Below are 21,595 nucleotides of genomic sequence, written 5' to 3'. Positions count from 1 at the left end.
GAATGTCTCCTTCATGTCTCTGGGTGGTGTAGAATGTATCCTTCATGTCTCTGGGTGGTGTAGAATGTATCCTTCATGTCTCTGGGTGGTGTTGAATGTATCCGTCATGTCTCTAGGTGGTGTAGAATGTATCCTTCATATCTCTGGGTGGTGTAGAATGTATCCGTCATGACTCTGGGTGGTGTAGAATGTATCCTTCATATCTCTGGGTGGTGTAGAATGTATCCTTCATATCACTGGGTGGTGTAGAATGTATCCGTCATGTCTCTGGGTGGTGTAGAATGTATCCTTCATGTCTCTGGGTGGTGTAGAATGTATCCGTCATATCTCTGGGATGTGTAGAATGTATCCTTCATATCTCTGGGTGGTGTAGAATGTCTCCTTCATGTCTCTGGGTGGTGCCAAATGTATCCTTCATATTTCTGGGTGGTGTAGAATGTATCCTTCATGTCTCTGGGTGGTGTAGAATGTCTCTGGGTGGTGTAGAATGTATCTGTCATGTCTCTGGGTGGTGTAGAATGTATCCTTCATATCTCTGGGTGGTGTAGAATGTCTCTGGGTGGTGTAGAATGTATCCTTCATGTCTCTGGGTGGTGTAGAATGTATCCTTCATGTCTCTGGGTGGTGTAGAATGTCTCTGGGTGGTGTAGAATGTATGTGTCATGTCTCTGGGTGGTGTAGAATGTATCCTTCATATCTCTGGGTGGTGTAGAATGTATCCTTCATGTCTCTGGGTGGTTTAGAATGTATCCGTCATGTCTCTGGGTGGTGTAGAATGTATCTTTCATATCTCTGGGTGGTGTAGAATGTCTCTGGGTGGTGTAGAATGTATCCTTCATATCTCTGGGTGGTGTAGAATGTATCCTTCATATCTCTGGGTGGTGTAGAATGTCTCCTTCATATCTCTGGGTGGTGTAGAATGTATCCTTCATATCTCTGGGTGGTGTAGAATATATCCTTCATATCTCTGGGTTGTGTAGAATGTCTCCTTCATATAGCTGGGTGGTGTAGAATATATCCTTCATGTCTCAGGGTGGTGTAGAATATATCTGTCATATCTCTGGGTGGTGTAGAATGTCTCCTTCATGTCTCTGGGTGGTATAGAATGTATCCTTCATGTCTCTGGGTGGTGTAGAATGTATCTGTCATATCTCTGGGTGGTGTAGAATGTATCCGTCATAACTCTGGGTGATGTAGAATGTATCTGTCATGTCTCTGGGTGGTGTAGAATGTATCCGTCATTTCTCTGGGTGGTGTAGAATGTATCCTTCATATCTCTGGGTAGTGTAGAATGTATAAGTCATGTCTCTGGCTGGTGTAGAATGTATCCGTCATATCTCTGGGTGGTGTAGAATGTATCCGTCATGTCTCTGGGTGGTGTAGAATGTCTCCTTCATATCGCTGGGTGGTGTAGAATGTCTCCTTCATATCTCTGGGTGGTGTAGAATGTCTCTGGGTGGTGTAGAATGTATCCTTCATATCTCTGGGTGGTTCAGAATGTATCCGTCATGTCTCTGGGTGGTGTAGAATGTATCCGTCATGTCTCTGGGTGGTGGAGAATGTCTCCTTCATATCGCTGGGTGGTGTAGAATGTCTCCTTCATGTCTCTGGGTGGTGTAGAATATATCCTTCATGTCTCTGGGTGGTGTAGAATGTATCTGTCATATTTCTGGGTGGTGTAGAATGTATCCGTCATATCTCTGGGTGGTGTAGAATGTATCTGTCATATCTCTGGGTGGTGTAGAATGTATCCGTCATATCTCTGGGTGGTGTAGAATGTGTCGTCATGTCTCTGGGTGGTGTAGAATGTCTCCTTCATATCTCTGGGTGGTGTAGAATGCCTCCTTCATATCTCTGGGTGGTGTATAATTTATCCTTCATATTTCTGGGTGGTGTAGAATGTAACCTTCATGTCTCTGGGTGGTGTAGAATGTCTCTGGGTGTTGTAGAATGTATCCGTCATGTCTCTGGCTGGTGTAGAATGCATCCGTCATATCTCTGGGTGGTGTAGAATGTGTCCGTCATGTCTCTGGGTGGTGTAGAATGTCTCCTTCATATCGCTGGGTGGTGTAGAATGTCTCCTTCATGTCTCTGGGTGGTGTAGAATATATCCTTCATGTCTCTGGGTGGTGTAGAATGTATCCGTCATGTCTCTGGGTGGTGGAGAATGTCTCCTTCATGTCTCTGGGTGGTGTAGAATATATCTTTCATGTCTCAGGGTGGTGTAGAATGTATCTGTCATATCTCTGGGTGGTGTAGAATGTCTCCTTCATGTCTCTGGGTGGTGTAGAATGTATCCTTCATGTCTCTGGGTGGTGTAGAATGTATCTGTCATATCTCTGGGTGGTGTAGAATGTATCCGTCATATCTCTGGGTGGTGTAGAATGTATCCGTCATGTCTCTGGGTGGTGTAGAATGTCTCCTTCATATCTCTGGGTGGTGTAGAATGTCTCCTTCATATCTCTGGGTGGTGTATAATTTATCCTTCATATCTCTGGGTGGTGTAGAATGTATCCTTCATGTCTCTGGGTGGTGTTGAATGTATCCGTCATGTCTCTGGGTGGTGTAGAATGTATCCTTCATGTCTCTGCGTGGTGTAGAATGTATCCTACATATCTCTGGGTGGTGTAGAATGTATCCTTCATATCTCTGGGTGGTGTAGAATGTATCCGTCATGTCTCTGGGTGGTGTAGAATGTATCCTTCATATCTCTGGGTGGTGTAGAATGTATCCTTCATATCACTGGGTGGTGTAGAATGGATCCGTCATGTCTCTGGGTGGTGTAGAATGTATCCTTCATGTCTCTGGGTGGTGTAGAATGTATCCGTCATATCTCTGGGATGTGTAGAATGTATCCTTCATATCTCTGGGTGGTGTAGAATGTCTCCTTCATGTCTCTGGGTGGTGCCGAATGTATCCTTCATATTTCTGGGTGGTGTAGAATGTATCCTTCATGTCTCTGGGTGGTGTAGAATGTCTCTGGGTGGTGTAGAATGTATCTGTCATGTCTCTGGGTGGTGTAGAATGTATCCTTCATATCTCTGGGTGGTGTAGAATGTCTCTGGGTGGTGTAGAATGTATCCTTAATGTCTCTGGGTGGTGGAGAATGTATCCTTCATGTCTCTGGGTGGTGTAGAATGTCTCTGGGTGGTGTAGAATGTATGTGTCATGTCTCTGGGTGGTGTAGAATATATCCTTCATATCTCTGGGTGGTGTAGAATGTATCCTTCATGTCTCTGGGTGGTTTAGAATGTATCCGTCATATCTCTGGGTTGTGTAGAATGTCTCCTTCATATAGCTGGGTGGTGTAGAATATATCCTTCATGTCTCAGGGTGGTGTAGAATATATCTGTCATATCTCTGGGTGGTGTAGAATGTCTCCTTCATGTCTCTGGGTGGTATAGAATGTATCCTTCATGTCTCTGGGTGGTGTAGAATGTATCTGTCATATCTCTGGGTGGTGTAGAATGTATCCGTCATAACTCTGGGTGGTGTAGAATGTCTCTGTCATGTCTCTGGGTGGTGTAGAATGTATCCGTCATTTCTCTGGGTGGTGTAGAATGTAACCTTCATATCTCTGGGTGGTGTAGAATGTATAAGTCATGTCTCTGGCTGGTGTAGAATGTATCCGTCATATCTCTAGGTGGTGTAGAATGTATCCGTCATGTCTCTGGGTGGTGTAGAATGTCTCCTTCATATCGCTGGGTGGTGTAGAATGTCTCCTTCATATCTCTGGGTGGTGTAGAATGTCTCTGGGTGGTGTAGAATGTATCCTTCATATCTCTGGGTGGTTCAGAATGTATCCGTCATGTCTCTGGGTGGTGTAGAATGTATCCGTCATGTCTCTGGGTGGTGGAGAATGTCTCCTTCATATCGCTGGGTGGTGTAGAATGTCTCCTTCATGTCTCTGGGTGGTGTAGAATATATCCTTCATGTCTCTGGGTGGTGTAGAATGTATCTGTCATATCTCTGGGTGGTGTAGAATGTATCCGTCATATCTCTGGGTGGTGTAGAATGTATCCGTCATGTCTCTGGGTGGTGGAGAATGTCTCCTTCATATCGCTGGGTGGTGTAGAATGTCTCCTTCATGTCTCTGGGTGGTGTAGAATATATCCTTCATGTCTCTGGGTGGTGTAGAATGTATCTGTCATATCTCTGGGTGGTGTAGAATGTATCCGTCATATCTCTGGGTGGTGTAGAATGTGTCCGTCATGTCTCTGGGTGGTGTAGAATGTCTCCTTCATATCTCTGGGTGGTGTAGAATGTCTCCTTCATATCTCTGGGTGGATTATAATTTATCCTTCATATTTCTGGGTGGTGTAGAATGTAACCTTCATGTCTCTGGGTGGTGTAGAATGTCTCTGGGTGTTGTAGAATGTATCCGTCATGTCTCTGGGTGGTGTAGAATGTATCCTTCATATCTCTGGGTGGTGTAGAATGTCTCTGGGTGGTGTAGAATGTATCCTTCATATCTCTGGGTGGTTCAGAATGTATCCGTCATGTCTCTGGGTGGTGTAGAATGTATCCGTCATTTCTCTGCGTGGTGTAGAATGTATCCTTCATATCTCTGGCTGGTGTAGAATGTATCAGTCATGTCTCTGGCTGGTGTAGAATGTATCCGTCATATCTCTGGGTGGTGTAGAATGTGTCCGTCATGTCTCTGGGTGGTGTAGAATGTATCCTTCATATCTCTTGGTGGTGTAGAATGTCTCCTTCATGTCTCTGGGTGGTGTAGAATGTATCCTTCATGTCTCTGGGTGGTGTAGAATGTATCCGTCATGTCTCTGGGTGGTGGAGAATGTCTCCTTCATGTCTCTGGGTGGTGTAGAATATATCTTTCATGTCTCAGGGTGGTGTAGAATGTATCTGTCATATCTCTGGGTGGTGTAGAATGTCTCCTTCATGTCTCTGGGTGGTGTAGAATGTATCCTTCATGTCTCTGGGTGGTGTAGAATGTATCTGTCATATCTCTGGGTGGTGTAGAATGTATCCGTCATATCTCTGGGTGGTGTAGAATGTATCCGTCATGTCTCTGGGTGGTGTAGAATGTCTCCTTCATATCTCTGGGTGGTGTAGAATGTCTCATTCATATCTCTGGGTGGTGTATAATTTATCCTTCATATCTCTGGGTGGTGTAGAATGTATCCTTCATGTCTCTGGGTGGTGTTGAATGTATCCGTCATGTCTCTGGGTGGTGTAGAATGTATCCTTCATGTCTCTGCGTGGTGTAGAATGTATCCTTCATATCTCTGGGTGGTGTAGAATGTATCCTTCATATCACTGGGTGGTGTAGAATGTATCCGTCATGTCTCTGGGTGGTGTAGAATGTATCCTTCATGTCTCTGGGTGGTGTAGAATGTATCCGTCATATCTCTGGGTGGTGTAGAATGTATCCTTCATGTCTCTGGGTGGTGTAGAATGTCTCCTTCATGTCTCTGGGTGGTGTAGAATGTATCCTTCATATTTCTGGGTGGTGTAGAATGTATCCTTCATGTCTCTGGGTGGTGTAGAATGTCTCTGGGTGGTGTAGAATGTATCCTGTCATGTCTCTGGGTGGTGTAGAATGTATCCTTCATATCTCTGGGTGGTGTAGAATGTCTCTGGGTGGTGTAGAATGTATCCTTCATGTCTCTGGGTGGTGTAGAATGTATCCTTCATGTCTCTGGGTGGTGTAGAATGTCTCTGGGTGGTGTAGAATGTATGTGTCATGTCTCTGGGTGGTGTAGAATGTATCCTTCATATCTCTGGGTGGTGTAGAATGTATCCTTAATGTCTCTGGGTGGTTTAGAATGTATCCGTCATGTCTCTGGGTGGTGTAGAATGTATCTTTCATATTTCTGGGTGGTGTAGAATGTATCCTTCATATCTCTGGGTGGTGTAGAATGTATCCTTCATATCTCTGGGTGGTGTAGAATGTATCCTTCATATCTCTGGGTGGTGTAGAATGTATCCTTCATGTCTCTGGGTGGTGTAGAATGTATCCTTCATATATCTGGGTGGTGGAGAATATATCCTTGATATCTCTGGTTGGTGTAGAATGTTTCCGTCATGTCTCTGGGTGGTGGAGAATGTCTCCTTCATGTCTCTGGGTGGTGTAGAATGTCTCTGGGTGGTGTAGAATGTCTCTGAGTGGTGTAGAATGTTTCCGTCATGTCTCTGGGTGGTGAAGAATGTCTCCTTCATGTCTCTGGGTGGTGTAGAATGTCTCTGGGTGGTGTAGAATGTCTCTGGGTGGTGTAGAATGTATCCTTCATATCTCTTATTGGTATAGAATGTCTCTGGGTGGTGTATAATCTATCCGTCATGTCTCTGGGTGGTGTAGAATGTATCCGTCATGTCTCTGGGTGGTGTAGAATGTATCCTTCATATCTCTGGGTGGTGTAGAATGTATCCTTCATGTCTCTGGGTGGTGTAGAATGTATCCGTCATGTCTCTGGGTGGTGGAGAATGTCTCCTTCATGTCTTTGGGTGGTGTAGAATGTATCCGTCATATCTCTGGGTGGTGTAGAATGTCTCTGGGTGGTGTATAATGTATCCTTCATGTCTCTGGGTGGTGTAGAATGTATCCTTCATATCTCTGGGTGGTGTAGAATGTATCCTTCATATCTCTGGGTGGTGTAGAATGTATCCTTCATATCTCTGGGTGGTGTAGAATGTATCCTTCATGTCTCTGGGTGGTGTAGAATGTATCCGTCATGTCTCTGGGTGGTGTAGAATGTATGCTTCATATCTATAGGGGGTGTATAATGTATCCTTCATATCTCTGGGTGGTGGAGAATGTCTCCTTCATGTCTCTGGGTGGTGTAGAATGTCTCTGGGTGGTGTAAAATGTCTCTGGGTGGTGTAGAATGTATCCTTCATATCTCTTATTGGTGTAGAATGTCTATGGGTGGTGTAGAATGTATCCTTCATATCTCTTGGTGGTGTAGAATGTATCCGTCATGTCTCTGGGTGGTGTAGAATGTATCCTTCATATCTCTGGGTGGTGTAGAATGTATCCTTCATACCTCTGGGTGGTGTAGAATGTATCCGTCATGTCTCTGGGTGGTGTAGAATGTATCCTTCATATCTTTGGGTGGTGTAGAATGTCTCTGGGCGTTGTAGAATATCTCTGGGTGGTGTAGAATGTATCCGTCATGTCTCTGGGTGGTGTAGAATGTATCCTTCATATCTCTGGGTGGTGTAGAATGTATCCGTCATGTCTTTGGGTGGTGTAGAATGTATCCTTCATGTCTCTGGGTGGTAGTAGAATATATCCTTGATATCTCTGGGTGGTGTAGAATGTATCCTTCATGTCTCTGGGTGGTGTAGAATGTTTCCGTCATGTCTCTGGTTGGTGGAGAATGTCTCCTTCATGTCTCTGGGTGGTGTAGAATGTATCCTTCATATCTCTGGGTGGTGTAAAATGTATCCTTCATGTCTCTCGGTGGTATAGAATGTCTCTGGGTGGTGTAGAATATCTCTGGGTGGTGTAGAATGTATCCGTCATGTCTCTGGGTGGTGTAGATTGTTTCTGGGTGGTGTAGAAAGTATCCTTCATATCTCTGGGTGGTGTAGAATGTATCCTTCATGTCTCTGGGTGGTGAAGAATGTATCCGTCATGTCTCTGGGTGGTGTAGAATGTATCCTTCATATCTCTGGGTGGTGTAGAATGTATCCGTCATGTCTTTGGGTGGTGTAGAATGTATCCTTCATATATCTGGGTGGTGGAGAATATATCCTTGATATCTCTGGTTGGTGTAGAATGTTTCCGTCATGTCTCTGGGTGGTGGAGAATGTCTCCTTCATGTCTCTGGGTGGTGTAGAATGTCTCTGGGTGGTGTAGAATGTCTCTGAGTGGTGTAGAATGTTTCCGTCATGTCTCTGGGTGGTGAAGAATGTCTCCTTCATGTCTCTGGGTGGTGTAGAATGTCTCTGGGTGGTGTAGAATGTCTCTGGGTGGTGTAGAATGTATCCTTCATATCTCTTATTGGTGTAGAATGTCTCTGGGTGGTGTAGAATCTATCCGTCATGTCTCTGGGTGGTGTAGAATGTATCCGTCATGTCTCTGGGTGGTGTAGAATGTATCCTTCATATCTCTGGGTGGTGTAGAATGTATCCTTCATGTCTCTGGGTGGTGTAGAATGTATCCGTCATGTCTCTGGGTGGTGGAGAATGTCTCCTTCATGTCTTTGGGTGGTGTAGAATGTATCCGTCATATCTCTGGGTGGTGTAGAATGTCTCTGGGTGGTGTATAATGTATCCTTCATGTCTCTGGGTGGTGTAGAATGTGTCCTTCATATCTCTGGGTGTAGTAGAATGTATCCTTCATATCTCTGGGTGGTGTAGATTGTATCCTTCATATCTCTGGGTGGTGTAGAATGTATCCTTCATGTCTCTGGGTGGTGTAGAATGTATCCGTCATGTCTCTGGGTGGTGTAGAATGTATGCTTCATATCTATAGGGGGTGTATAATGTATCCTTCATATCTCTGGGTGGTGGAGAATGTCTCCTTCATGTCTCTGGGTGGTGTAGAATGTCTCTGGGTGGTGTAAAATGTCTCTGGGTGGTGTAGAATGTATCCTTCATATCTCTTATTGGTGTAGAATGTCTATGGGTGGTGTAGAATGTATCCTTCATATCTCTGGGTGGTGTAGAATGTATCCGTCATATCTCTGGGTGGTGTAGAATGTCTCTGGGTGGTGTAGAATGTATCCGTCATGTCTCTGGGTGGTGTAGAATGTATCCTTCATATCTCTGGGTGTTGTAGAATGTATCCTTCATATCTCTGGGTGGTGTAGATTGTATCCTTCATATCTCTGGGTGTTGTAGAATGTATCCTTCATGTCTCTGGGTGGTGTAGAATGTATCCATCATGTCTCTGGGTGGTGTAGAATGTATGCTTCATATCTCTGGGGGGTGTAGAATGTATCCTTCATATCTCTGGGTGGTATAGAATGTATCCTTCATATCTCTGGGTGGTGTGGAATGTATCCTTCATATCTCTGGGTCGTGTAGAATGTGTCCTTCATATCTCTGGGTGGTGTAGAATGTATCCGTCATGTCTCTGGGTGTTGTAGAATGTCTCCTTAATATCTCTGGGTGGTGTAGAATGTCTCTGGGTGGTGTAGAATGTCTCTGGGTGGAGTAGAATGAATCCTTCATATCTCTGGGTGGTGTTGAATGTCTCTGGGTGGTGTTGAATGTATCAGTCATGTCTCTGGTTGGTGTAGAATGTATCCTTCATATCTCTGGGTGGTGTAAAATGTATCCTTCATGTCTCTGGGTGGTGTAGAATGTATCCGTCATATCTCTGGGTGGTGTAGAATGTCTCTGGGTGGTGTAGAATGTATCCTTCATGTCTCTGGGTGGTGTAGAATGTATCCTTCATATCTCTAGGTGGTGTAGAATGTATCCTTCATATCTCTGGGTGGTGTAAAAAGTATCCTTCATATCTCTGGGTCGTGTAGAATGTATCCGTCATGTCTCTGGGTGGTGTAGAATGTCTCTGGGTGGTGTAGAATGTATCCTTCATATATCTGGGAGGTGTAGAATGTCTCTGGGTGGTGTAGAATGTATCCTTCATGTCTCTGGGTGGTGTTGAATGTATGCTTCATGTCTCTGGGTGGTATAGAATGTGTCCGTCATGTCTCTGGGTGGTGTAGAATGTATCCGTCATGTCTCTGGGTGGTGTAGAATGTATCCTTCATATCTCAGGGTGGTGTTGAATGTCTCTGGGTGGTGTAGAATGTATCCTTCATGTCTCTGGGTGGTGTTGAATGTTTTTGTCATGTCTCTGGGTGGTGTAGAATGTGTCCTTCATATTTCTGGGAGGTGTAGAATGTCTCTGGGTGGTGTAGAATGTATCCGTCATGTCTCTGGGTGGTGCAGAATGTATCCGTCATGTCTCTGGGTGGTGTAGAATGTATCCGTCATATCTCTGGGTGGTGTAGAATGTATCCTTCATATCTCTGGGTGGTGTAGAATGTCATCAATCAGCTCCTATTGTTTCATACTGCAGTTAGACTGGGTGGTGGAGAATGTCTCCTTCATGTCTTGTGTGGTGTAGAATGTATCCGTCATATCTCTGGGAGGTGTAGAATGTCTCTGGGCTGGTGTAGCCAGATGTATGCTTCATATCTATAGGGGTGTATAATGTATCCTTCATATCTCTGGGAGGTATAGAATGTAATCCTTCATATCTCCTTCACTTGATTCAGTTAGAAGTGAATCAAGTGAATCAGCTACTATGGTTCTATACTGCAGTTAGAAGTGAATGAAGTGAATCAGCTCCTATGGTTTTATACTGCAGTTAGAAGTGAATCAAGTGAATGAGCTCCTATGGTTTTATTCTAGAGTTAGAAGTGAATCAGCTCCTATGGTTTTATACTGTAGTTAGAAGGAATCAAGGGAATCAGTTCCTATGGTTTTACAATGCAGTTAGAAGTGAATCAGCTCCTCTGGTTTTATACTGCAGTTAGAATTGAATCTAGTGAATCATCTATGGTTTTATACAGCAGTTAGAAGTGAATCAGGTGAATCAGCTCCTATCGTTTTATTCTGCAGTTAGAAGTGAATCAAGTGAATCAGCTCCTCTGGTTTTATACTGCAGTTAGAAGTGAATCAAGTGAATCAGCTGCTATGGTTTTATTATGCAGTTAGAAGTGAATCAAATGAAACAGTTCCTATTGTTTATACTGCAGTTAGAAGTGAATCAGCTCCTATGGTTGTATACTGCAGTTAGAAGTGAATCAAGTGTATCAGATCCTATGGTTTTATACAACAGTTAGAAGTGAATCAGCTCCTATGGTTTTATAATGCAGTTAGAAGTGAATCAAGTGATTCAGCTCCTATGGTTTTATACTTCAGATATAAGTGAATCAAGTGAATCAGCTCCTATAGTTTTATACTGCAGTTAGAAGGGAATCAAGTGAATCAACTCCTATGGTTTTATACTGCAGTTAGAGGTGAATCAAGTGAATCAGCTCCTATGGTTTTATACTGCAGTTAGAAGTGAATCAAGTGAATCAGCTCCTATGGTTTTAAACTGTTGTTAGAAGTGAATCAAGTGAATCAGCTCCTATGGTTTATACTGCAGTTAGAAGTGAATCAAGTGAATCAGCTCCTATGGTTTTAAACTGTTGTTAGAAGTGAATCAAGTGAATCAGCTCCTATGGTTTTACATTTACATTTACATTTAAGTCATTTAGCAGACTTCTCTTATCCAGAGCGACTTACAAATTGGTGCATTCACCTTATGATATCCAGTGGAACAACCACTTTACAATAGTGCATCTAAATCTTTTAAGGGGGGGGGGGGGGGTTAGAAGGATTACTTTATCCTATCCTAGGTATTCCTTAAAGAGGTGGGGTTTCAGGTGTCTCCGGAAGGTGTAGAATGTATCCATCATGTCTCTGGGTGGTGTAGAATGTATGCTTCATATCTATAGGGGGTGTATAATGTATCCTTCATATCTCTGGGAGGTATAGAATGTATACTTCATATCTCTGGGTGGTGTAGAATGTATCCTTCATGTCTCTGGGTGGTGTAGAATGTATCCTTCATATCTCTGGGTGGTGTAGAATGTATCCGTCATGTCTCTGGGTGGTGTTGAATGTATCCGTCATATCTCTGGGTGGTGTAGAATGTATCCGTCATGTCTCTGGGTGGTGTAAAATGTCTCTGGGTGGTGTAGAATGTATTCGTCATGTCTCTGGATGGTGTGGAATGTATCCTTCATATCTCTGGATCGTGTAGAATGTGTCCTTCATATCTCTGGGTGGTGTAGAATGTATCCGTCATATCGCTGCGTGGTGTAGAATGTATCCGTCATGTCTGTGGATGGTGTAGAATGTCTCCTTAATATCTCTGGGTGGTGTAGAATGTCTCCGGGTGGTGTAGAATGTCTCTGGGTGGAGTAGAATGTATCCTTCATATCTCTGGGTGGTGTTGAATGTCTCTGGGTGGTGTTGAATGTATCAGTCATGTCTCTGGGTGGTGTAGAATGTATTCTTCATATCTCTTGGTGGTGTAGAATGTATCCGTCATGTCTCTGGGTGGTGTAGAATGTATCCTTCATATCTCTGGGTGGTGTTGAATGTCTCTGGGTGGTGTAGAAAGTATCCGTCATGTCTCTGGCTGGTGTAAAATGTATCCTTCATATCTCTGGGTGGTGTAGAATGTCTCTGGGTGGTGTAGAATGTATCCTTCATATCACTCGGTGGTGTAGAATGTATCCGTCATGTCTTTGGGTGGTGTAGAATGTATCCTTCATATATCTGGGTGGTGGAGAATATATCCTTGATATCTCTGGTTTGTGTAGAATGTATCCTTCATGTCTCTGGGTGGTGTAGAATGTTTCCGTCATGTCTCTGGGTGGTGGAGAATGTCTCCTTCATGTCTCTGGGTGGTGTAAAATGTCTCTGGGTGGTGTAGAATGTATCCTTCATATCTCTTATTGGTGTAGAATGTCTCTGGGTGGTGTAGAGTGTATCCTTCATATCTCTGGGTGGTGTAGAATGTATCCGTCATATCTCTGGGTGGTGTAGAATGTCTCTGGGTGGTGTAGAATCTATCCGTCATGTCTCTGGGTGGTGTAGAATGTATCCGTCATGTCTCTGGGTGGTGTTGAATGTTTTTGTCATGTCTCTGGGTGGTGTAGAATGTGTCCTTCATATCTCTGGGAGGTGTAGAATGTCTCTGGGTGGTGTAGAATGTATCCGTCATGTCTCTGGGTGGTGCAGAATGTATCCGTCATGTCTCTGGGTGGTGTAGAATGTATCCGTCATATCTCTGGGTGGTGTAGAATGTATCCTTCATATCTCTGGGTGGTGTAGAATGTCATCAATCAGCTCCTATTGTTTCATACTGCAGTTAGAAGTGAATCAGCTCCTATGGTTTTATACTGCAGTTAGAAGTGAAACAAGTGAATCAGCTCCTATGGTTGTATGCTGCAGTTAGAAGTGAATCAAGTGAATCAGCTCCTATGGTTTTATACTGCAGTTAGAAGGGAATCAAGTGAATCAACTCCTATGGTTTTATACTGCAGTTAGAGGTGAATCAAGTGAATCAGCTCCTATGGTTTTATACTGCAGTTAGAAGTGAATCAAGTGAATCAGCTCCTATGGTTTTATACTGCAGTTAGAAGTGAATCGAGTGAATCAGCTCCTATGGTTTTATACTGCAGTTAGAAGTGAATCGAGTGAATCAGATCCTATGGTTTTATACTGCAGTTAGAAGTGAATCAGCTCCTATGGTTTTATACTGCAGTTAGAAGTGAATCAGCTCCTATGGTTTTATACTGCAGTTAGAAGGAATCAAGTGAATCAGCTCCTGTGGTTTTATACTGCAGTTAGAAGGAATCAAGTGAATCAGCTCCTATGGTTTTATACTGCAGTTAGAAGGGAATCAAGTGAATCAGCTCCTATGGCTTTATACTGCAGTTAGAAGTGAATCAAGTGAATCAGCTCCTATGGTTTTATACTGCAGTTAGAAGGGAATCAAGTGAATCAGCTCCTATGGTTTTATACTGCATTTAGAAGTGAATCAAGTGAATCAGCTCCTATGGTTTTATTCTTCAGTTAGAAGTGAATCAAGTGAATCAGCTCCTATGGTTTTATACTGTAGTTAGAAGTGAATCAAGTGAATCAGCTCCTATGGTTTTATTCTGCAGTTAGAAGTGAATCAAATGAATCAGTTCCTATGGTTTTATACTGCAGTTAGAAGTGAATCAGCTCCTATGGTTGTATACTGCAGTTAGAAGTGAATCAAGTGAATCAGATCCTATGGTTTTATACTACAGTTAGAAGTGAATCAGCTCCTATGGTTTGACACTGCAGTTAGAAGTGAATCAAGTGAATCAGCTCCTATGGTTTTATACTGCAGTTAGAAGGGAATCAAGTGAATCAGCTCCTATGGTTTTATACTGCAGTTAGAAGGGAATCAAGTGAATCAGCTCCTATGGTTTTATACTGCAGTTAGAAGTGAATCAGCTCCTATGGTTTTATACTGCAGTTAGAAGTGAATCAGCTCCTATGGTTTTACACTGCAGTTAGAAGTGAATCAGATCCTATGGTTTTATACTGCAGTTAGAAGTGAATCAAGTGAATCAGAGGTGGTGATGGACACAGAAACATTTAGGACTAGACATTTAGGGACAGAGGTGGTGAATACCATGAGGTTGGCTTGAACTGGAATAGACAATACCGTGGGGTTGGCTTGAACTGGAATAGACAATACCATGGGGTTGGCTTGAACTGGATTAGACAATACCGTGGGGTTGGCTTGAACTGGAATAGACAATACCGTGAGGTCGGCTTCAACTGGAATAGACAATACCGTGAGGTTGGCTTGAACTGGAATAGACAATACCGTGGGGTTGGCTTGAACTGGAATAGACAATACCATGGGGTTGGCTTGAACTGGAATAGACAATACAATGGGGTTGGCTTAAATTGGAATAGACAATACCGTGGGGTTGGCTTGAACTGGAATATACAATACCGTGTGGTTTGCTTGAACTGGAATAGACAATACCATGGGGTCGGCTTGAACTGGAATAGACAATACCATGGGGTTGGCTTGAACTGGAATAGACAATACCACGGGGTTGGCTTGAACACGAATAGACAATACCATGGGGTTGGCTTGAACTGGAATAGACAATACCATGAGGTTGGCCTGAACTGGAATAGACAATACCCTGGGGTTGGCTTGAACTGGAATAGACAATACTGTGGGTTGGCTTGAAGTGGAATAGACAATACCGTGGGGTTGGCTTGAACTGGAATAGACAATACCGTGGGGTTGGCTTGAACTGGAATAGACAATACCCTGGGGTTGGCTTGAACTAGAATAGCCAATACCGTGGGGTTGGCTTGAACTGGAATAGACAATACCATGGGGTTGGCTTGAACTGGAATAGACAATACCATGGGGTTGGCTTGAACTGGAGTAGACAATACCATGGGGTTGGCTTGAACTGGAATAGACAATACCGTGGGGTCGGCTTGAAATGGAATAGCCAATATCGTGGGTTTGGCTTGAACTGGAATAGACAATACCGTTGGGGTTGGCTTGAATTGGAATAGACAATACCATGAGGTTGGCTTGAACTGGAATAGACAATACCGTGAGGTTGGCCTGAACTGGAATAGCCTCCTGATAGACTAGAACTGAACCATTAGTCCGATGCCTTGAATGAGGACGCGGATTAAAACGAGTCAGTCAGGGTCAGTTCCTGTTTGCAGGAAGAGACTGACATCCCATAATTCCCGTAGTACCTATTGGATATTCCTGTTCGGGTGCAAGCCGTCCCTTTTATAAGGAAATAAGGACGTTCCCAAAATAAGTAGAAATTTGTCAACGGAATCCAACGCTCTTCCGTGTGTGTGCGTGTGTGCGTGTGCGTGTGCGTGCGTGCGTGTGTGTGCGTGTGTGCGTGCGTGCGTGCGTGCGTGCGTGCGTGTGGTGTGTGTGTGTAGGTCTGCGGGGGCTGATGATAGCAGTGATGATGGCGGCTCTGATGTCATCGTTGACCTCCATCTTCAACTCGTCCTCCACGCTCTTCACCATGGACATCTGGAAGAAGTACCGCGCCTACGCCTCGGAACGGGAGCTGCTATTGGTCGGCAGGTCAGTCACTCACGCTGGGATGGCTGCTGCTATTGGTCGGCAGGTCAGTCACTCACGCTGGAACGGCTGCTATTGGTCAGCAGGTCAGTCTATTGGTCGGCAGGTCAGTCACTCACACAGGAACAGCTGCTATTCGTCGGCAGGTCAGTCTATTGGTCGGCAGGTCAGTCACTCACACAGAAACAGCTGCTATTGGTCAGCAGGTCAGTCTATTGGTCGGCAGGTCAGTCACTCACACAGGAACGGCTGCTATTGGTCAGCAGGTCAGTCACTCACACAGGAACAGCTGCTATTGGTCAGCAGGTCAGTCTATTGGTCGGCAGGTCAGTCTATTGGTCGGCAGGTCAGTCTATTGGTCAGCAGGTCAGTCACTCACACAGGAACGGCTGCTATTGGTCGGCAGGTCAGTCACTCACACAGGAACAGCTGCTATTGGTCGGCAGGTCAGTCACTCACACAGGAACAGCTGCTATTGGTCGGCAGGTCAGTCACTCACACAGGAACGGCTGCTGTTGGTTGGCAGGTCAGTCTTTTGGTCGGCAGGTCTGTCACTCACACAGGGACGGCTGCTATTCATCGGCAGGTCAGTCTATTGGTCAGCAGGTCAGTCTATTGGTCAGCAGGTCAGTCTATTGGTCAGCAGGTCAGTCTATTGGTCGGCAGGTCAGTCACCCACAGGAACAGCTGCTATTGGTCAGCAGGTCAGTCTATTGGTCGGCAGGTCAGTCTATTGGTCGGCAGGTCAGTCTATTGGTCGGCAGGTCAGTCACTCATACAGGAACAGCTGCTATTGGTCAGCAGGTCAGTCTATTGGTCAGCAGGTCAGTCTGTTGGTCGGCAGGTCAGTCACTCACAAAGGAAGAGCTGCTATTGGTCGGCAGGTCAGTCACTCACACAGGAACAGCTGCTATTGGTCGGCAGGTCAGTCTATTGGTCGGCAGGTCAGTCACTCACACAGGAACAGCTGCTATTGGTCAGCAGGTCAGTCTATTGGTCGGCAGGTCAGTCACTCACACAGGAACAGCTGCTATTGGTCGGCAGGTCAGTCACTCACACAGGAACAGCTGCTATTGGTCGGCAGGTCAGTCACTCACACAGGAACGGCTGCTATTGGTTAGCAGGTCAGTTTTTTGGTCGGCAGGTCTGTCACTCACACAGGGACGGCTGCTATTCGTCGGCAGGTCAGTCTATTGGTCGGCAGGTCAGTCTATTGGTCGGCAGGTCAGTCTATTGGTCGGCAGGTCAGTCTATTGTTCAGCAGGTCAGTCTATTGGTCGGCAGGTCAGTCTATTTGTCAGCAGGTCAGTCTATTGGTCGGCAGGTCAGTTACCCACAGGAACAGCTGCTATTGGTCAGCTGGTCAGTCTATTGGTCGGCAGGTCAGTCTATTGGTCGGCAGGTCAGTCTATTGGTCAGCAGGTCAGTCACTCATACAGGAACAGCTGCTATTGGTCAGCAGGTCAGTCTATTGGTCAGCAGGTCAGTCTATTGGACGGCAGGTCAGTCTATTGGTCAGCAGGTCAGTCTATTGGTCAGCAGGTCAGTCTATTGGTCAGCAGGTCAGTCACTCACACAGGAACAGCTGCTATTGGTCGGCAGGTCAGTCTATTGGTCAGCAGGTCAGTCTATTGGTCAGCAGGTCAGTCTATGGGTCGGCAGGTCAGTCTATTGGTCAGCAGGTCAGTCTATTGGTCAGCAGGTCAGTCACTCACACAGGAACATCTGCTATTGGTCGGCTGGTCAGTCTATTGGTCAGCAGGTCAGTCTATTGGTCAGCAGGTCAGTCTATTGGTCAGCAGGTCAGTCTATGGGTCGGCAGGTCAGTCTATTGGTCAGCAGGTCAGTCTATTGGTCAGCAGGTCAGTCTATTGGTCAGCAGGTCAGTCACTCACACAGGAACAGCTGCTATTGGTCGGCTGGTTAGACACTGGTTCTATACTTAAAGAGATGATGTCATTGTATTTGGTTCCTAAATCTCCACTGTGTGTGTGTGTGTGTGTGTGTGTGTGTGTGTGTGTGTGTGTGTGTGTGTGTGTGTGTGTGTGTGTGTGTGTGTGTGTGTGTGTGTGTGTGTATGGATGTGTGTGTGTGTGTGTGTGTGTGTGTGTGTGTGTGTGTGTGTGTGTGTGTGTGTGTGTGTGTGGGGGGGGGGGGTGTGTGTGTGTGTGTATGGTGTGTGTGTGTGTGTGTGTAGGATAGTAACAGTGATTCTGGTGGTGATAAGCGTGGTGTGGATTCCAATCCTGCAGTCGGCCAATAGCGGACAGCTCTACGTTTACATCCAATCGGTGACCAGTTACCTGGCTCCACCCGTTACCGCTGTCTTCTCATTGGCTATCTTCTGGACCAGAACCAACGAGCAGGTAACAAACACTTTAGTCAAAAATGACAGTCGGGAAACGAACCCATGACTCTGGGTTCTATAGTATAGTTATAGTTAGGGTTATATACTGGTTTGATAAGAGGGTTCTATAGTTAGTTATATAGTCAGGGTTATATACTGGTGTGATCAGAGGGTTCTATAGTATAGTTAGTCATATAGTTAGGGTTGTTTACTGGTGTGATCAGAGGGTTCTATAGTATAGTTATATAGTTAGGGTTATATACTGGTGTGATCAGAGGGTTCTATAGTATAGTTAGTTATATAATTAGTGTTATATACTGGTGTGATTAGAGGGTTCTATAATATAGTTATATAGTTAGGGTTATAACCTGGTGTGATCAGAGGGTTCTATAGTATAGTTATATAGTTAGGGTTATATACTGGTGTGATCAGATGGTTCTATAGTATAGTTAGTTATATAGTTAGGGTTATATACTGGTGTGATCAGAGGGTTCTATAGTATAGTTAGTTATATAGTTAGGGTTATATACTGGTGTGATCAGAGGGTTCTATAGTATAGTTAGTTATATAGTTAGAGTTATATACTGGTGTGATCAGAGGGTTCTATAGTTAGTTATATAGTTAGGGTTATATACTGGTGTGATCAGAGGGTTCTATAGTATAGTTAGTTATATAGTTAGGGTTATATACTGGTGTGATCAGAGGGTTCTATAGTATAGTTAGTTATATAGTTAGAGTTATATACTGGTGTGATCAGAGGGTTCTATAGTATAGTTATATAGTTAGGGTTATAACCTGGTGTGATCAGAGGGTTCTATAGTATAGTTATATAGTTAGGGTTATATACTGGTGTGATTAGATGGTTCTATAGTATAGTTATATAGTTAGGGTTATATACTGGTGTGATCAGAGGGTTCTATAGTATAGTTATAAAGTTAGGGTTATATACTGGTGTGATCAGAGGGTTCTATAGTTAGTTATATAGTTAGGGTTATATACTGGTGATCAGAGGGTTCTATAGTATAGTTAGTTATATAGTTAGGGTTATATACTGGTGTGATCAGAGGGTTCTATAGTATAGTTAGTTATATAGTTAGGGTTATATACTGGTGTGATCAGAGGGTTCTATAGTATAGTTAGTTATATAGTTAGGGTTATATACTGGTGTGATCAGAGGGTTCTATAGTTAGTTATATAGTTAGGGTTATATACTGGTGTGATCAGAGGGTTCTATAGTATAGTTAGTTATATAGTTAGGGTTATATACTGGTGTGATCAGAGGGTTCTATAGTATAGTTAGTTATATAGTTAGAGTTATATACTGGTGTGATCAGAGGGTTCTATAGTATAGTTATATAGTTAGGGTTATAACCTGGTGTGATCAGAGGGTTCTATAGTATAGTTATATAGTTAGGGTTATATACTGGTGTGATTAGATGGTTCTATAGTATAGTTATATAGTTAGGGTTATATACTGGTGTGATCAGAGGGTTCTATAGTATAGTTATAAAGTTAGGGTTATATACTGGTGTGATCAGAGGGTTCTATAGTTAGTTATATAGTTAGGGTTATATACTGGTGATCAGAGGGTTCTATAGTATAGTTAGTTATATAGTTAGGGTTATATACTGGTGTGATCAGAGGGTTCTATAGTATAGTTAGTTATATAGTTAGGGTTATATACTGTGTGATCAGAGGGTTCTATAGTTAGTTATATAGTTAGGGTTATATACTGGTGATCAGAGGGTTCTATAGTATAGTTAGTTATATAGTTAGGGTTATATACTGGTGTGATCAGAGGGTTCTATAGTATAGTTAGTTATATAGTTAGGGTTATATACTGTGTGATCAGAGGGTTCTATAGTTAGTTATATCGTTAGGGTTATATACTGGTGTGATCAGAGGGTTCTATAGTATAGTTAGTTATATAGTTAGTGTTATATACTGGTGTGATCAGAGGGTTCTATAATATAGTTATATAGTTAGGGTTATAACCTGGTGTGATCAGAGGGTTCTATAGTATAGTTATAAAGTTAGGGTTATATACTGGTGTGATCAGATGGTCTATAGTATAGTTATATAGTTAGGGTTATATGCTGGTGTGATCAGAGGGTTCTATAGTATAGTCATATAGTTAGGGTTATATACTGGTGTGATCAGAGGGTTCTATAGTTAGTTATATAGTTAGGGTTATATACTGGTGATCAGAGGGTTCTATAGTATAGTTATAAAGTTAGGGTTATATACTGGTGTGATCAGAGGGTTCTATAGTATAGTTAGTTATATAGTTAGGGTTAAGTACTGGTGTGATCAGAGGTTTCTATAGTATAGTTAGTTATATAGTTAGGGTTATATACTGGTGTGATCAGAGGGTTCTATAGTATAGTTAGTTATATAGTTAGGGTTATATACTGGTGTGATAAGAGGGTTCTATAGTTAGTTATATAGTTAGGGTTATATACTGGTGTGATCAGAGGGTTCTATAGTATAGTTAGTCATATAGTTAGGGTTATATACTGGTGTGATCAGAGGGTTCTATAGTATAGTTATATAGTTAGGATTATATACTAGTGTGATCAGAGGGTTCTATAGTATAGTTATATAGTTAGGGTTATATACTGGTGTGATCAGAGGGTTATATAGTATAGTTAGTTATATAGTTAGGGTTATATACTGGTGTTATCAGAGGGTTCTATAGTATAGTTATATAGTTAGGGTTTTATACTGGTGTGATAAGAGGGTTCTATAGTATAGTTAGTTATATAGTTAGGGTTATATACTGGTGTGATCAGAGGGTTCTATAGTATAGTTAGTTATATAGTTAGGGTTCTATAATATAGTTAGTTATATATTTAGGGTTATATACTGTTGTGATCAGAGGGTTCTATAGTTAGTTATATAGTTAGGGTTATATACTGGTGGGATCAGAGGGTTCTATAGAATAGTTAGTTATATAGTTAGGGTTATATATTGGTGTGATCAAAGGGTTCTATAGTATAGTCATATAGTTAGGGTTATACACTGGTGTGATCAGAGGGTTCTATAGTATAGTTAGTTATATAGTTAGGGTTAAGTACTGGTGTGATCAGAGGTTTCTATAGTATAGTTAGTTATATAGTTAGGGTTATATACTGGTGTGATCAGAGGGTTCTATAATATAGTTATATAGTTAGGGTTATAACCTGGTGTGATCAGAGGGTTCTATAGTATAGTTATATAGTTAGGGTTATATACTGGTGTGATCAGATGGTTCTATAGTATAGTTATATAGTTAGGGTTATATACTGGTGTGATCAGAGGGTTCTATAGTATAGTAATATAGTTATGGTTATATACTGGTGTGATCAGAGGGTTCTATAGTTAGTTATATAGTGAGGGTTATATACTGGTGTGATCAGAGGGTTCTATAGTATAGTTATACAGTTAGGGTTATATACTGGTGTGATCAGAGGGTTCTATAGTATAGTTAGTTATATAGTTAGGGTTATATACTGGTGTGATCAGAGGGTTCTATAGTATAGTTAGTTATATAGTTAGGGTTATATACTGGTGATCAGAGGGTTCTATAGTATAGTTAGTTATATAGTTAGGGTTATATACTGGTGTGATCAGAGGGTTCTATAGTATAGTTAATTATA

General features: G+C 42.9%; 1 protein-coding gene across 2 annotated transcripts in view; it reads left to right on the top strand.

The window, feature by feature from the left end:
- The window catches only part of LOC106594745 (sodium/mannose cotransporter SLC5A10), a 516,766-nt gene that overhangs the window by 349,319 nt on the left and 145,852 nt on the right, over positions 1 to 21,595 (top strand). For both annotated transcript variants that reach the window (XM_045690472.2, XM_045690471.2), the window contains exons 12-13: positions 15,463 to 15,613; positions 17,808 to 17,976. In XM_045690472.2, coding sequence (XP_045546428.2) covers positions 15,463 to 15,613; positions 17,808 to 17,976 — 320 coding nt within the window. The remainder of the gene's footprint in view (positions 1 to 15,462; positions 15,614 to 17,807; positions 17,977 to 21,595) is intronic.

The sequence above is a fragment of the Salmo salar genome, chromosome 12, assembly GCF_965601325.2.
Source record: "Salmo salar chromosome 12, fSalSal1, whole genome shotgun sequence".
Taxonomy (NCBI): Eukaryota; Metazoa; Chordata; class Actinopteri; order Salmoniformes; family Salmonidae; genus Salmo; species Salmo salar.
Note: the sequence above shows the minus strand (reverse complement) of the source record. Positions and strands in the feature narration are given on the sequence as shown.